This window comes from Micromys minutus (assembly GCF_963924665.1).
Source record: "Micromys minutus genome assembly, chromosome: 2".
Lineage (NCBI taxonomy): Eukaryota > Metazoa > Chordata > Mammalia > Rodentia > Muridae > Micromys > Micromys minutus.
In genome coordinates, this window is record NC_137971.1 from 103,359,836 (window position 1) to 103,376,938 (window position 17,103).

Here is a 17,103-nt window from a genome sequence, read left to right on the forward strand (position 1 = left end):
GAAGTCGGGCTGCGTGCCCAGGCAGGGTGCCACTTCCCAGGCTGTACCCGGGATAGGCTGGCGACCCAGGCGGACCTGCCCGCGCGTCCGCAGTCTAGCGGCTCCCGGACCGGAAGCTCCCGGACAGGAAACAGGCGGAGACAGAGTCACGTGTGAGCCAAAGATGGAGCCCGGGCAACCCTAACGAAGGTTGCGGTGGAGCGCGGGAGGACCTAGACAAGCACTGGCGGCTGGGGAGGTGGCCATAAGCTGCCGTCACTCTGCCGAGTGGTGAGTAGCTGTGCCAGTGGGAGAGGCGCGGGGTGGCCACGAGGAAGGGGAAGCTGTGTGTGCTGACCCGGTCTTAGCTTCCCACCCCCAAGGGGAAGACCTGGCTGAATTTTTTAGTTTAATTCCAAGATTCAGTGCCAATTTACAAAGTAACCTTGGCTAAGTTTAATTTTCGGATGCTCGGTTTTTATGCAGAAACTTTCGGAAATCCTTGTATCTCAAGGTGTCATTTTCTTTGATGGGGATTTATGAATTGAGAAATAATACCAGGAAGAAGAATCAGGACTTGAAACCTGGGAACCTGACTTGAACTTCTAAATCTGCATTGCACTTTCAAGGTTAATTTTTTAAGTGGAGATTTATGGGACTTTGCACGTGCAGCATTTTCCAGGTCTCATATATATAACAGGTACCCTAGATTTGGTAAGACATTGTTCCAGTGTTCTCACAGGTAAGTACAAATAGTGACCCAAGACAATCTTGATTTATATCAGGTTATTTCTGGGTTTTGGTTATTGCTACTGTTTGACCTTTTGAAATAGGATCTTGGAGTATGTCCAGGAACTCACAACCCTCCTGCCTGTACTATGCTGTCCCAATATAGTACAAGTGTTGTCACAGGTAGCAGACCTTTGCTGGTCACCCGGAAGTATGTTTTTAAAGAACTCAATCTACGAAAACTAATCCGCTATTCTTCTACTCTGAAATTGATCCTGTGTATACTGGCCTATAAGGACATTTTCCATCTAAAGGGTCTATGCACGTGTGTACTGTGCCTGCATAGGACAGAAGGGCCTGAAGTTATAGGTATGTGGGTGCTAAGACTTGAACCTGGGTCCTCTGGAACTGCACGTGCTCCTAACTCTTGAGCCATCTATCTCTCCAGCCCCAGATTTTACTTTTTATCGTTTGTGTGTGCCAAAGTGTGGACTAATGCACATGCCTGCAATGCCCATGAAGGTGGGATTCCAGTTCCCCGGAACAAGTTACAGTAAAGTTGAGCAAAGAGCCAGAGAGCGAACCCTCATCTTCTGCAATAGTGTTCACTCTCCATTACTGAGCCATCTAACACTTGATACCAACTGTCTTTACAAAGTGGTTACACTTACTTGAAATACAATTTATAGTTCCACCAGCAGCATGTCACAGCTTTCCTGAAAGCTTCCAAGTGAAATTTTCTAATTTTACTACCTCTGTACCTAATGACACGGCTATGTAGTCTTAGTTTCCCGCCCAGTGTTTTGTCAAGGTTTACTGGCTGTTGTTCTCTCCTGTGAGGGTGTTGCAGCGCTCCCCCTCCCCCCACCTCATCCCCCACTGTGACAAGTTATCCTGTAGCTCTGCTGGCCTCAAATTCCAGTTTATCAAGGACAGCCCTTAGCTGATCCTGCTGGGCCGCCTCCCCCGCCCCCCAAGTGTTGCAGCTACAAACTTATCCACGTCTGAATTAAGTCATTTTGTATCTGTTTTATGCCTGTAGTCGCTTAGAAAATTATGACTGTGGAGTGTTAGAAACTTATGCATTTTTCATGTTCTGGTTTTCTGTTATGCTGTACTGGGGGATGGGAATCTTTTGTTGTATGCTATATATACATTGAACTTTCAGATTATAAATAATCTACAACTCATACAATTATGCATCTCAGAAGACTTTTTCTAATTTTTTTTAAAAATAGGATTGTTTTGTTTTTTAGGTCCAATATGGAAAGTCATAAACCAAGTACTAGCAAAGGTGATTTAATATTTAATATCATATCCAGAAAAATTAAACAACTTCCAGAATCAGACAGGTAAGATTCCTTAGTATGTCTTTACCAAAAAAAAAAAAAAAAAAAAAAAATCATAAGATTATCTTAAATTTGAAGGATTATGCATAAACAACACAGGATACCAAAGGAAAGAGAGTTGTATTTTTGCTTTGATGGAAAAAAAAATTGAAGCTAACCATTTTGTGCATTGTGCAAACTGAAACTAGAACTCATCTTTGGAAATATAATTGATGAACCCATCTTTTCATTTAGCTTTTAGTTATAAAACTGTATGGATCCATTTACAAATAAATTTAAAAGACCTTTTCAAGTTACCCTATCTCTTATCTTCTCAATGACTTTCTATTTGCTTACCTTTAGCTAAGAGTATCATGGAATACTTTACTAGATGGGATGACAGAAATGGATGTTTAGAGATCTTTAAGAGAGAAGGTAACTTAGGAAGCATGCGGATACAGATAGAACAGGCTAGTACAGTGCACTTATACACAGTATTCGTAAACCTCCTTGCCCATCAGGAAGTCTAAGTGGGTCAGTTACCATTCAGGTTCATCTGTGTCTATGCATTTGTGCTGAGGTCAGAGATCAACGTTCAGAGTCTGTTCTCCCTTTCCATGGGGGTGGCAGATACAGACAGCTGGGGTAGAAAACGTTAAACATCAGTATCCATTGCTGCATCTTCCGGTGTGGAAGTCACACCAAATCCGCTTTTGGTCGGCACTTACCGTCTAATGAGAACCGAACCTATATATAACTGAGCAGTAGTGAAGAACTTGGTAAATCTCAACTGCTGTGTATCCCTTACCTATCTAGATGCCCCCATTTAACATCTCAGTTGTTTCCTGAGATACAGAACAAAGTGAGGTAGAGGAAGCTGTAATGACTAGTCTTAGAAATTGAGATGACTGACAAAGAAATAGAGCATGTTCCCGGTGGGATCTTCACCTATCAGCAAGGGGCGCTGGGAACTGAGCTGGAACTCAAATAAGACTTAGCTTGCAAACAATAAAAATGTTTCATTTTAAAAACCACAGCAAGTTACAATTTAGTTGGGAGACCACCAAGTGTTCAAGTTTCAGCTCCACTGTTTCTGAGTATGGTTAAAATAGGGGTGAGTCCTACTTCATGACTTTTACATTAAATATTTGTAAAAGTGCTCAAGTTCCCATTTCTTTAAGCCTACAAAATCCATGCTTCTTCCATTGGGGCTGTAGTTCTTTAATAGTTTTCTAGTTCCCGAGCCATCTTCAGACCTCAACTTCAGTCTCTTCTCATGTAGCCAACCATGAGAACCTCCAAAGCAGAATGCAGCTTTGTGTCTTTAGCAACAAGTCACCTTTACGTAACTGGCTCTCAGTGAATGAAATGAAAACATGATCTTACACAGTGCATGACGCTTCAGTAGTGATGACCTAGAACAGCTTTAAAGTAGAAATACAGAACCTAGGAGAGGTGAAGAAATGGGAAACATGAGACAGTGGACCACACTGCAGCTCACAAAAAGAGCAGTGAAAACCAGACTGAGGTAAGCTAAAGAGCGTATTCAAACTGTACTATACAGTTTTAGGTAGACAGAGAACGTATGCTTTGGCTTAAAATTCATTTTATCTCAAATTGCCAATTAAATTTTCACCAGTGAGCCACTATGAACTACTAGTACAGTCTCACTATAATGTTAGTCCCCAGACTCCCAATCTGGACATTAATACTTGAGGGAAGAGTAAGAGGAAACACACTCACTCTGCACTACTCAAACACTTGGATGTACATTCAAGTTTATAGATACAATGGGTTAAGTTGGTAGTTAATAAATAGTACTACCTTAGAATGTGTTGTGTTTTTTAAGCATCATGAGAGCTCAAAAGAGGGCTGGAGAGATGGCTTAGTGGTTAGAGCACTGACTGCTCTTCCAGAGGTCCTGAGTTCAAATCCCAGCAACCACATGGTGGATCATAACCATCAGTAAAGAGATGTGGTGCCCTCTTTTAATGTGTTGAAGACAGCTACAGTGTGCTCATAAATAAAAATAAATCTTAAAAAAAATTCTTAGGAGAGCTTGACAGAGCTAGGCATCTTCCTCTTCAGAACTGTTTCCTGTTATGTAATTCAGGGCAAAGTTCTAAACAGTTCTTTACTAAAAATCACAAAATGCACATAGCTAGTGCCATTGTCTCCTTACTTGTTACCCAGACTCAAAAGCCTGTTTAAAATAAAAATGTGGATGTGAAGGTATTCACTTCGGTTTTATGATCCTGTAAGGGTAAGTTTGTCTGATTCTTCCCAGGGTGCTGATAAATTCTGTAACATACCAGAATAAGAGAACATACCCTAATTGTGGAAACAGGCTATTATTTCCCTCATCCTCAGGAATCTGCTTGAATATGGATCAGCGTATATTGGACTTAATGCTGCCTTTGGGGGCCTAATAGCAAACAGTCTATTTCGGCGAATCTTGAACGTGACGCAAGCTCGATTAGCCTCTAGCTTACCAATGGCTGTGATCCCATTTTTGACAGCAAACCTGTCCTACCATAGTTTTGTAAGTTTACCTTTGAGTACAGGTATGTTTTATTTCATTATCACCCAAGTTTGTGTTTACTAACCATAGCTTCACTCAAAACTGAAATATTAGAACCAAGAAGCTGTGGGCTATAATGAAGTACTTAGGGAAGACTGAATCTTACGCAACAGCTGATTCAGATTAGGTCTGCCGACCAACCAGAGTACATCATACACAGCTCTCACACTTCCCTCATCTGAAGCAGCATTCCCACAGAGCTGCCCGTTTCTTGTTAATCTGTACGTTATATGGAAGTTTTCTCTTAAAGATTTATTATGTGTTTTGTCTGAATGTACATTTGCACACCAGGTAATAGTGAGCTGCCACATGGGTGCTGGGAATTGAACTCGGCACTTCTGCAAGAACAGCCATTGCTAAGATATCGCTCCAGCCCTGTATGGAAGTTCTCTAAAGTATATTGTGGGACTACAACTCTAATCTCTGAAGTTCTACGTGCATGTGTAGTATTTAACAAAGAGACTTTGTTACTGTACCATGTGTTCTGAATGAGTATTGTGTTGTGTGTTGTATGTATTAAATATTCTTCTTATTAAAATCAAAGATTGCATTGTAGGGGCCAAGTGGGTCAATTTTGTGTTTTTTCCTAAATGATTCAAACTTTTAAAAATTCAAAGTCTATCCAATTATTCCCTTCAGCATGACTTGCAAGATCATTTTTGCTGTGTCACTGCAAATAAAATGTGAACTTTATATTCTTTGAGTCACATTCACTTAAATATAACCATCACTTATTTCCTAGGTGATCTGAACTGTGAAACCTGCACCACGACACGGGGTGCACTGGTTGGTTTTGTTCTGGGTGGCCTGTACCCCATCCTTTTGGCTATACCCGTGAATGGTGGCCTTGTTGCCAGGTAGGACTACTTTTTTATTTAAAAACCTTTAATTATAGGAATACCTAAGGAACTCTGCACTTAGAACAAGTAGATCTTCCTGTTAAGTCATTTAGACAGTATTTCCCTCAGAAATTTTTAGTATTTTCTGTCATGCCTCTTGGTGTTTAGTTCAGGTCACTAACCTTTATTTGTATATTAAATGCTTGCTACAAGCCAATGTGAGTAATGGAGGTCTAGGGTAACAGCTGTACCATATAAAACACTGAGTTTGCACTGTCCTAAAGGAATAAGTAAGCTATCAGAAAACCTACCTATCAGCCGTCCCAAACCCCAGTGACTCTGAATTCTTGTAGCAATCTATAGTGTGTGCCTCCAGAGCTGAACTAGAGAGAGGCACAAAAACCAGAACCGTTTTTTTAAAAACTAAGACACAAAAGAGAATGGCAGTAATCAAACAATGAATGTATACCAATAAAAACACTATTTACGGTTACAGTAAGACCAATGGTTTTATATGTTTGATCATCAATATGCTTTCTTGCAGGTATGAATCAAGCCCTTTACCACAGAGAGGAAACATCGTCAATTACTGGATTACAGTTTCTAAGCCTGTCTTTAGAAAAATGGTATTTCCTACTTTACTTCAGACTGTGTTTGCAGCATATCTTGGGTCTAGACAATATAAACTCCTCATAAAGGCCCTTCAGTTACCTGAACCTGAGTTAGAAATTCAATGATTTTGGAGCAAATATGTACAACAATAAATGGTTAAAATAAATGTCTTCAATATTAAAAATACAGACTTGTGGTTTTTCACAAGGTACAACTCTGACCTGCAATTAAGGACTACACAAAAGGTGGGAATCCAATAAAAGCTACCAAAGGGACATAGTTTTGAGGCTGGGAGTGTAAATGAGTGGCAGATTGACTAATTTCTCTAGTTTGCCCAATGCTGTTTCTTATTCATTCCGAATACCACTCCACATTTAGCTTGGTATAAAACGCAAGAAAAAAACTACATAGCAATTTATCAACACAATCCTCCCAAAGCCGAACTGGAAGGAAAAATGTTTTTAATTCGGTGTGTTTCCTCATAAAGGATTTATCCCAGCCTATATCCTTGTGAAGTTAATTCAGGTTACCTTTGAAGCTTCTTTCTACCTATTATGTGGTTCTTCAGACTCTCAAGACTTGAGCTCCCTGCCCCCCAATATGGTGCTGAGCAGGTTTACCTCAGTTACTCCTTAGAGTAACCTCACTTATTTCTCTGGCACAGTGCCAGCTTTCTGAAGTATATTTGTGGAATCATTTCTTTAGATCATCTGCTTCTAGAACGAACTACTGTATTCTTCCCACGTTTCATACCCTTGTTTCAAACACTACTTTTTGGAACTGGAATGAACACTGTCCAATACCTGTGACCACAAATACCTGCACTGTTAATATTCTCTACTAGCTACATAGAGCTCCTAAAATCATGAGATGTGGACATAGTCTCATAATGCACATTAGATCAATTCTCCGGAAAGCAAGCTAGTCACCACTGAAGAGAATACCAATGTGTCTTGGTTTAGAAAAGGCAACTTTTACTCTTTTTGTGAGGGTGGGGGTGTTAAATAGGCTTTTATTGAAATAAAAAATACCCAGGCATGCCTAACAATTGGGGGAAAAGGCAGGGCCTCAGTTTTGAGGCTAGCTAGTGATTTCTAGTCCAATGCAAGGCCCTTGTCTCCAACAAAACAAGGCCGCTACTAAAATATTAGTCAAATTTAAAATAAAGGTTTACAGAATGCTGCGACTTTTCTTTCAAAAAGCACATAAAATGCAGTCTCTATTCCGGATTTTCTAAAGTATAATTATGAAGGAAGGAAGTTCCCAAGAGAAAGTAAGTGTTTACTGTATCTTCCCCTGGACCATTTATGTGATTTCTTTTGCTTTCAGGAGTTCCCATAATTTAATGTTTTACTTTTAGAACTGTAATGTGAAAATGTGTTTTGTATATGAGTGCCTATTTTACAAGGAATAATAGCAAAAGCAAAGGCATTCTGATACAAAGCCTGCTCAACTACATCCTCATTTTACCTTATGTGTAATTCAACTGATCAAAGCAAAATTAAATATTGTATTAGATTTCTTAGGTAATACAGATGGTGTGTAATCAAAATCCAGTGATATAACCAAGCTATTTGATTTACTGCAAACTGTTTACTATGCTTAAAACTGTGTCAGGACTTTACTCCTAACACAGTAGCTATTAATATGTTAATCTTTTCCATCACAAAACCTCTTCCCTCTACTATATAGTCAAATCCTCTTTTTAACAGAAATGGGCAACTAAGCAATAAATAAAATACTTAGCCTACTGCTACATCTACCAAAACAAACAAAAAAACACAAAAAAACCTGTTAAAAAGGCAAGTACATGACATGAACCATGAATAATCAAAATCTAAGGAGAGTCAGTTCTTTGTAGCTCAGACCTAAGAACAAGGCCTGAATGAGGAAAATAGGTAAGATTTCTGTCTAGTTAAAAGTAGAAGATGATTAAAAATACTTAGAATCTTGCAGTATAGTCTGACTAGGCACATGGCTTTAAAGAGGATTCAGATTCATTATATGAGATGTATGTGTGTATACACATATTCAAGTCCAGATTCTAGTACAGTAAGCCAGAAAGGTATTGGAATTTGACCCTAACAGGATGATAAAAATTTGGGAACACTTTTGTGCTACAATAAAATTCAAATTGTTACAGTGGCAGAATTAGTGTACTAAACATAGTGACCACATCTATAAACTGGTTCTTACAGAAACAGTACTGTAAGCCGTTAAGAGTGACTGGTAAGTACTGAGCCTACACATGATGGTATTTAAATTCTTGTAGTGGCCTCTCTAATTCCTAAGGAAATAAATGGAGTTGGGGAGAACTAACCCAGCAGCACAATGAAATTATAAATATTAAGATGGGTCTCAAATTTAGAATCAACATACAAGGGGAGAAACACATGTAAATATTACCTATTCAATATTTTAAAACCATTTATTTAGTTAAGAAAAATTATTATTTCTGAGCTCATAATCTCTATCTTCAAAATGCCTCAGCCAGGTAACTGCATATCACTACAATCCACATTAGTGAATTGCCCACAGTGTGTTGTCCAAGTTGTAATTCAAGGTCTGTACTGTAGGAGCATCAGTCCCTTTAAAGATCAGCCTGTGGAAATTAATTCCCTTCACTTTTTGGCTTATGGGCACTGAACATAGAGACAAATCAAGAAAAGAGCAACCTGAATGAATGAATCCGAGTTACAGTGTAGGTTAACGACTTCCTATCATCTCCCTATTCTATCTGCATATTTCCCAAGTGAACCAAAAGGGAAAACAACTCAGTCTGGATCAGATGAAAAATGCATTAGCAAATTCCAGCAATAATGAAAAATGATTGGGTTCTGGGTGTTTTTTTTTTTTTTTTACTTATCATACAAAATTAGCCTTTATCATCCAGAATAGAAAGATCCTTACAGAATACTACAGAAATTTTAACACAGACCAGTAGAAACTATATCATTCATCAGAAACCTCAACACATTCAACAAAATCAAGTACTCAGAACATCCAAGATGCCAAACCCGAGGATTGCACACATGCTCATGATACCCAAATTAGCACCACACGTTATCTATCGGAATCACTTTTTCAGAACATACATCAATGCATCTATTTTAAAACACTAATCTTTTTGTTAAGGACTTTATTCTACTCAGCAATGTGTCTGTCTTCCCAAGCAGCTCTTCACATTCCAGAAATACAAACTCATGAGGTTTGCTATCACTGCTGACCTATTTATGTCATTCTAACCCACTAAATCTAATTCCACAAAATGTCCTTAATTATGTAAAAATCTAATGTTTCTTGATGAAACACTAGAATTCTCTTCTCCAATGGTTACAATTTTTTTCAAATATGCAATAAATTTAGTGTTACTGCCATGAATGGAAAAAAGGTATAATTTTGTTCCAAAATTAACTTAGTCTCATGGATTTCTATTAAGTCTTTCAAGCATTCCAGAGAATCTTTTCATATCTCCATTTCTGGAAAGTGTAATCAGTATAGAAGTAATTTGGGACCTTGGAAATGGCATTCATGTTTTTCAGCAGATGCCAAATTTTTGACCGACATGGCTCCCACAATTACTGTTACCATCAGTCCAGTCAGTTAACAGGTTGTAGGAAAAGATTCGTTTTTGCAGATACTGCTAAGCTGTTTAAAGAGAAGAGAAAGAGATTAATTTAGCGAGTATGAAATGTACAGATATTTAAAATATTTTGAATACTTTGTTGGATATATCAGAGGTGTGACTACATTGTTTAACAAACATACTTTTAAGTATGGTTAAAAAAGGATAAAAACTTAAGTCACTATGATAGAAATACTATGCCGATGTGTTAGTCAATTAATGTATGAATAGTAACTACCACAGGAAGACAGGTATTTAAAAGCTACATTTTTAGGTTTTCTATCATTTTTCACACGGGTACAAATCAGGAATAAAACCTGAAACAGTTCCCCAAATACTAAATTGTTCAACTATCACAGTAAATACACCAAACCTGAAAATTTCAAAGCAATCTATTTTATATTTCATAGCTCTCTAAGAAAATACTAGTTATTCACAACACAATTTTCTAAAAATAGTAAGACAACAGTTTTATATTAATCATAACTTTTTTAATTAACAAGTAGTGAACAGGACACTTAAGATACTGTTTACTACATACTGAAATAAACAACTGCTGTAAATTAAGAAACCCAAACATTTACAGTAAAATGTGCTTACACATAAATATGATCAAATTTATTTAAAGCCCCTGGGAGGTCCTAATACATGCAGTTACCATGTAAAAACAAGACCATGAGTTGATGCAAAAAATGACAAAAATCACTGTCACCAAAACTAGAAAAGAAACAATGAAATGGAAACAGAAAAGACAGTTAATAAGACATAAGGACCTAAGAAAGCAGCTTTACAGATAGGACACTCTAATCCTGCCACTGACAAGACTCCTAATTCTCCAAACTGCCATTTATAAAATGACAGTCTAAAACTCTGTACTTGGAATTTCAAAACATCCCAATTCAGAATCTGATTCTCCCCAAGCCCACATTTCAAATGCAGGAAAAGCACTGAGGTTAAGAAAATATTCCACAGAAATGATAAAATTTTTAGGAAAACAAACTTACTGCTTCCAGAACCTTATGATTAAATCTATATTAACAACAACCATTTTTCCTATTTTTCATCCATTACTTTTCAATGTCATGTTAGAGATGAATAAATTCTTTGAGCCCATAACTGAAAGATCAACAAACCTGATTTTATTATGACACCATGTTTTTGTCATCAGTTCTGCACAAAATTATATACAAAGAAATATATACAAAAATGTTCAAGTATTAAATTTCAATTCAAGGCTTCTGTTTCAAAAGCTACATTTAACATACTTCAGAAAGAGCACAAATTAGTCATTTGAAATAAATTTTCAACTACTTTTGGTTTATATATATATGTATATATATATAATTCAGTAGGCACTAAAATCCATGCAGCTGCATTGTGGGGGCTTGTTCCTACCCTTGTAGAAGCAGGTCCGTCACTCCAAGTTGTGAGTCTGGCTACTACCCATTCATGCTCAAGTGCAGTAGATAATTTTACAAAATGTGATATACTGAAAAACCAGAGACCAATTTAGGTCTCAAAATCATGTTATCTAGCAACAAAACATTTACAGTTAGTTATGCAAGAACAAGATTCCATTTCCATAACCAAAAAACAAAATAAAACATCTTATGTGTAAGATAACTTACATCTTTGGACTGCTGGAAAATACTTAATTATGAACATTTTAAAAATAAAAGACAGCAGAAGCCCTGATATTACCTCTGTTTTCTTATTTCTTATACTACCTTTTAAAATAAAGCAGGAAATGTGGCCAGCAGCTGGTCCCGTCTCTTCTGCCCCAACAGCTGTATCCACTTTAGCACAAAGAAAAACAAGGATGCTAAATACGTATATCCTTTATCAAACAGTGATGTTTCACAAAGAATTTAATGTCTCTTGCATTTCAGAGCATCAGAACACACACTGAGACAAGTGGACAATAAACAGTATTTCAAAGAAAGAAAGATTTTTTCCATCTTTGGAAAAGCAGTATCATTCATATCGTTAAAGTATTTTTAAATAGGACAAAAGTCTTAGAAATACGGAGCAAAGATTCTTTGTGAAGCCTCACTTTACATGTTTTCATTCACATTTCACAACCTTCAGTATCTAATAATCATACAGAAATTTAGCCTAAATTTTAATACAACAAAAATAAATACTTTCAACAATTTCTTCATACTCATTGATAGGTATATTGTGCTGGTCCTCAAAGAAACATTTCATTTATCGTCTAATTAAAACAGAGAAATCTGATGGGTATGTTAATTTCCAACTTCTCGAGTGGTGAAATACTAGGATCTTTAAATAGATTGTATTTCTGCATTTTCTACTCAGAACGATAAGGCATTCTAAAGTATTTTAGGAGATTTGTCATCCCCAGAAAATACCACATTTGCGCATGCCTCAATACTCATGGTCAACCTCTGAAAAGTTGCTCTACAACTGGAATTCCAATTTGCACCTTGTACAACTCGGAACTTCCATTCACTTCACCTGTTTCACTGTCTCCAAACTGTATCTCTATTAGCAGGTTTCAGTGTACAGTTGGAACCGATGTCATCCAAGGCCATGTCCACACTGGGGACAGAAGAGCTAGGTACACACAACTCTGAACAAGGGGACACATTTAACAGCTATTTCAACCAGAAGCAACTTAAGTACATTAATGACCAGCACAAGTCTGTTTCCAGGGTGGACAAGGCCCAAATTAAGATTCCCCTCCCACCTTTCAAAAAGAAAAAAACAAACGAAAAAATATACCACACACACACATTGAGATGTCTGCCCATTAAAGTAGGCTAAGCAGCAGAGCATGAGCGTTACGGGAAGAGATGGATCCTTACCAGGTTGTGAGGCGGGAACGACTGTTCTGTAACCCCTACAACGGAGCCTGGCAGGAAGGAAATCACCTAAAAAAGAAACTGTCAGAGAGATTTAATAGTCACAGGTTATCATTAGGAGTTGGTTACAGTGTCACATTCATGCTTTTAGCTAAACACTTAAAAGATTTAATATTACTTTTTTTCCGCCTCTGAAATGCGTCCGGTGAAGATGTCCCACTAAGGTGTTTTACATGTGTAAGGGAGTAGAAAGGGGTAAACGCGGATAAAGAGCAGATTACTTGACCCTACATTTTAAGAGAAGACGACGCCTTCCGAGCGCACGCCGAGCAGAACTCCACCGACACCTTATCCTTGTCCACATGGAGACACACTCCGCCCGCCGCGTCGTCCTCTTCCAGCAGCTCCGGTGGCTGCTTCCCCACCGGCAGGGCGTAGTCATGGTCACCGGCGGGCGAGTCTCTGAAGAGTGAAGTGGTCAGCCGCAGTCCCACGCCGCTCAGCCGGCTCAGCAGGCGAGCCAGCCCGGTCTCGTTGGCTAGGACAGCCCGTAGGTAGCGACTCTCCTCCTGCAGTGCTTGCACGCGTTTGCCCAGCTCCCGATTCTCGGCCCGCAGCTCCTGGTTCTCGGCTGCCAGTCCCCGGACTCGACTCTCCAGCCCCATCACGTACTCCTTCTTCTTGAGCCGATTAAGACGGGCAGCGGCCGCCGCCGCCTTCCGGGGACTCTTGGTCGTCGCCTGGTTGTTGTCGTTGGCGCCACCGCCTCCTCCCGGGGCCTTTCTCCGCCTCTTTTCCCCGCCGCCGCGGTCACTGCCGCTGCTGCAGCCTCCGATGCCGTTTAACAGCCTCTGCAGCAAGTCAGAAAAGCGTTGCATCTCTGCGGCCGCGGTCTCGTCATCGTCGTCCCCCCTCAACAAGCCACCGCTGTCCGAGCCTCCGCCGGACGAGGACAGGGGCCCGGGCGAGCTGAGCCCGGGCTCCAGGTGCCAGTCCGGCTGCCGAGGGTCCAGCAGATCGGCCAGCTCCAGCCCGGAGAGGAAGTCCATGTCCTCCGGCTCATCTTTGGGGACCATAGCGATCGCGTCCTCCTCGTCCTCCTCCATCTTCACTGGCGAGGGCGCGGGCGCGCGCACGGCCACGCCGCCGCGGCTCCCCCTCCGGACCTCCGGCTCGCCTCCGTCCCCGTGAGGTGGCTCGCGGTCCGGCGATCCGGGCCTGGACGTCTCCGCCCCCGCGGCTGCCCCAGTCGGCTCCCGGGGCGGCGCGCGCGTGGCGAGCGGCTCCCGGCTGTCGCGGTGGCCCGGGAAGTCGCGGCCCGAGGCTGCCAGCAGCTTGGTCAGGCTGTGCCTCATGGGGCTGAGCGGCGGGCCCGGGTAGGCCGCAGCCCCTCGGACCCCGGGCCCCCGCGCGCAGAGCCGCGGCGCTGGGCCGACCGCAGGCGCGGGGAAGGTCTGAGCGGCCTCCCGCGGCCGCCCAACCCCCCGCACGAGGCGGGGGGGAAGGCAGTGGAAGCGCGAAGCGGCGAGGCCCGCGAGGACTCGGCCACGCCACCCAGACAGCGGCCTGGCCGGAAGTTACTCTCTCCCCACCCCGCCCACAAAAACGCGCTTCGCTCCAGCCAGAGTATCGCGAGATTCCGAGTGCTCTCGAGGCGCAGTAACTCCTGCTCTGCGGTGATGTCATAGGAGCCGCGGCAAAAACAATGAGATCTAGGTCTACACCCCCTAACTCGTCGGTACTTCCCAGTCCCGGTCTCCCCGATCCAATACTTGACGTCTAGACGTATTTGACGCACCTATATAAAAAACTAGTTTGTGAACACTTTTATTTTTGCTGTTTCTCTCTAAACTGCAAGAAAAACAATTCGCATATGGAAATAGTCCCCGTTAAAACAAAAGATCTCAAGTGTTACCAAATTCTGAGAAACACTACTAAAACTGACACCCTAGGCACCATTCAGAGGTCCTTAGTCTCAGAAAATGATCTTTCCTAGCATTGCTACTGCTGTTACCGTTGTCTGTATCACATCTTTCTTATGTTCTCCTTTGTTTTTGCAACAAGGGTCACTGCAGTCCTGCTTTGCCAAAAGCGGGTGGTTTGCTTAGTGATTTCTTGTTTTGCTGTTTCGTTCTGCTTTATTTTTTTTTTCTTTTGTCAAGCCACAGCAGTTCCTTTGGCCTTCTCCGTTTTTAAAATATCAGCTTTTTGAAAAGACCAAGTCTTGAAGAAAACACTTGGTTTTTAATAAAATTTAATTCATTTTTAATAACAATCTGGATCTGTGCTTCTTGATTGCTCGTGCTATTTCTCTAGTTTCCTGCAGCATCTGAGAGTTGAATGTTTACAATATAACAAAACACCCTACCCTAGCTCACGTTTTCCAAAAAGGCCAATGAAAGTGCAGATGAGCTAGAGAGAGAAGGAAGAGGGCAGCTGCTGGATAAAACTGCATGGAAGCATACACAGTTACTTTAATTAAGCTCAAAATAAACTAGGCTTCATGGTAGTACACACAGAGAGGGGGGGAGGGAGGGAGGGAGGGACGGAGGGAGAGAGAGAGAGAGAGAGAGAGAGAGAGAGAGAGAGAGAGAGAGAGATTAATTTCTGGGGCTCTTGGTCAGATTGGTTTCTGCTACTTAAAGAACTAAAAGCAGGGAAAACTCGAACATAGCAGACAGCTACAGGTAAATTGTATTTAAAATGAAGAAACACACACACAGAGATTGGGGAGTTTAGTGTTCTTGGTGGCCTGGGATCTGTCCTCCTTCTCCCATTTTAGATGGATGAACTTAAGCAAAGAAAGAGGAACTGACAGGCCCACAGCTCACAGCTTCAAATAAACATTTCCAGGACCAGCTTCAACTAGGCACCTGGAAGGTGTGGACAGGGAGTCGTAGGCAGGAGAAAGAGCAGTTATATGGCTTTGTTACAGGTAAAAGTGGTGAGGAAGCCAAAGTGGGTGGCCTCTCCCTGTGTTCCACCCATCATGGAGCTGACTGCCTCCTGGTTCCTTAAGACACTCTCTACCCTGTCAAGATAAAACACCTGTTCCTGGAAGGTAATAGGGCTTATTTTTGTGCTAGATAGACCTTGGCCCAAAAACATGTGATTCTGGATGCTCAGAATGACAAATTCCAACTTGGAAATGATTTCATAAAAGCTACAGAAGAAAAGGAAGTCATGAATCGGGGCACTTTTCAAATACGTAGGGAGGTGGATTCGAGCACAGTGAGAAACCCTCTGTTATGGTTCTCAGATGTGCTCAATGAAACTCCTCGCTTTGGGCTGAGTGGGAGCTACTGGTCTGTTAAGCATTTTCCAAACACACCTACACTTTATAGTTAAGAGGATATAAAGTCAGTTCAGGCATGGAGGTAGATCAGCCACACTACAGGCCTGGTTTGAAGCTAGCCTTAAACAGACAGAGGAAGTCTCCTATATAGAAGGCCAGAGGCAGAGCAGAGGACCCCTCCACCTAGCGGAGACATGAGCAGTGTTGGTTCACTAATGCAGACCCAACTCACACAGGTCTAAGTGCTGGACACGCTGCCCGACATTCCGTACACAGGTGTCCGGGGACTGAAACTGCCATCCATCCAACTAGATACTTTTGCCTAAGTCAAAATGCAACATCATTGATTGACTTATTATGTTTTTTCTATATTATAATATTGGCTTACATAAACACACACATATACGTACATGGGGTATTTGTTTGTGTGTGTGTGTGTGTGTGTGCATGTGTGTGATTTAAGAGCGTTCCCCAATAGATTGAAAAGCAAAAAAATTAAAGCAAAAGTTTGTATCTTAAATGTAACCTCCTAAGAGAAAAAGCACTAGAAGCAAAAAGAGCCTCCTCCAAAAATACTTCTTCCTTTTTCTCATCTCTCCTGAGTATTTTCCTTCCTCCTCCTCCTCACACTCTCTTTCCTCATAGATGTCTTGTTTTTCTGGCTATAGGAATCATTGTGAAATATTTAGCTAATGTAGAGATGAATTAATAGAGATTCACAACCTATACCAATATAACAGTTACTAAGAACTGAGTTTGTACAATCAGAGATTTTTCTATTCACAGACACGTCTTCTTCTTCTTTTTGGCATGAACGCCTCGTGGACAACTCTCACACTGTGTGCACTTACATAGGTATAGAATATCATTTCCTGGACTTTCCGTTACTTTTATTCAATGAGTTCATTGCTCATAGCACTGATGTAATCAATTCCTCTTCTAAACCTCACTATACTTTGGGCCAATATTGCGGGGGTGGGGGGTGTTCTGCAGCTACCACAGCAAGCACAGTAATGTAGTTCAGTTTAACACACTCAGTAGTCAGTGTTGATTCAAACTTCAAGAGTATGATCCTGGAGTAGTTTATTTTGGGCATTTTAAAGCAAAACACAATTTAATGAAAAAGCTTCCTGGTTATAATTAATTGAGTGTACACAACATGACACGCCCACCATGAAGCTGTTTGTAAAGTGTTCCTGACATCTTCTATAAAGAGAGATGTCTTAGGGTTTCCATGGCTGTGAAGGGACACCTTATAAAGAACAACATTGAATTGGGGCTGGTTTACAG

The 17,103-nt window shown here is 40.9% G+C and overlaps 2 protein-coding genes across 4 annotated transcripts; one reads left to right on the plus strand and one right to left on the minus strand.

Moving 5' to 3' along the window:
* The first annotated feature begins 142 nt into the window (after positions 1-142).
* On the plus strand, positions 143-6,894 carry TMEM126A (transmembrane protein 126A). The gene is made up of 5 exons (XM_080912212.1): positions 143-270; positions 1,965-2,060; positions 4,407-4,600; positions 5,360-5,474; positions 6,001-6,894. Exons 2-5 carry the CDS (start codon positions 1,972-1,974, stop codon positions 6,191-6,193), a joined length of 591 nt encoding a protein of 196 aa, XP_080768338.1. The 5' UTR covers positions 143-270; positions 1,965-1,971; the 3' UTR covers positions 6,194-6,894.
* CREBZF (CREB/ATF bZIP transcription factor) lies at positions 2,071-14,079 on the minus strand. 3 transcript variants are annotated; one of them, XM_080912209.1, is made up of 4 exons: positions 12,810-14,079; positions 12,522-12,599; positions 9,584-11,489; positions 2,071-3,482 (listed from the first exon to the last, which is right to left on the minus strand). In XM_080912209.1, exons 1-2 carry the CDS (start codon positions 13,871-13,873, stop codon positions 12,584-12,586), a joined length of 1,080 nt encoding a protein of 359 aa, XP_080768335.1. In that variant the 5' UTR covers positions 13,874-14,079; the 3' UTR covers positions 2,071-3,482; positions 9,584-11,489; positions 12,522-12,583. The 3 variants fall into 3 exon arrangements, with proteins under 3 accessions (XP_080768335.1, XP_080768336.1, XP_080768337.1); XM_080912210.1 differs by lacking the exon at positions 2,071-3,482 and having other exon boundaries at positions 8,953-9,716; positions 11,421-11,489; XM_080912211.1 differs by lacking the exon at positions 2,071-3,482 and having other exon boundaries at positions 8,953-11,489; positions 12,522-14,079.
* Between the last annotated feature and the right edge of the window lie 3,024 nt (positions 14,080-17,103).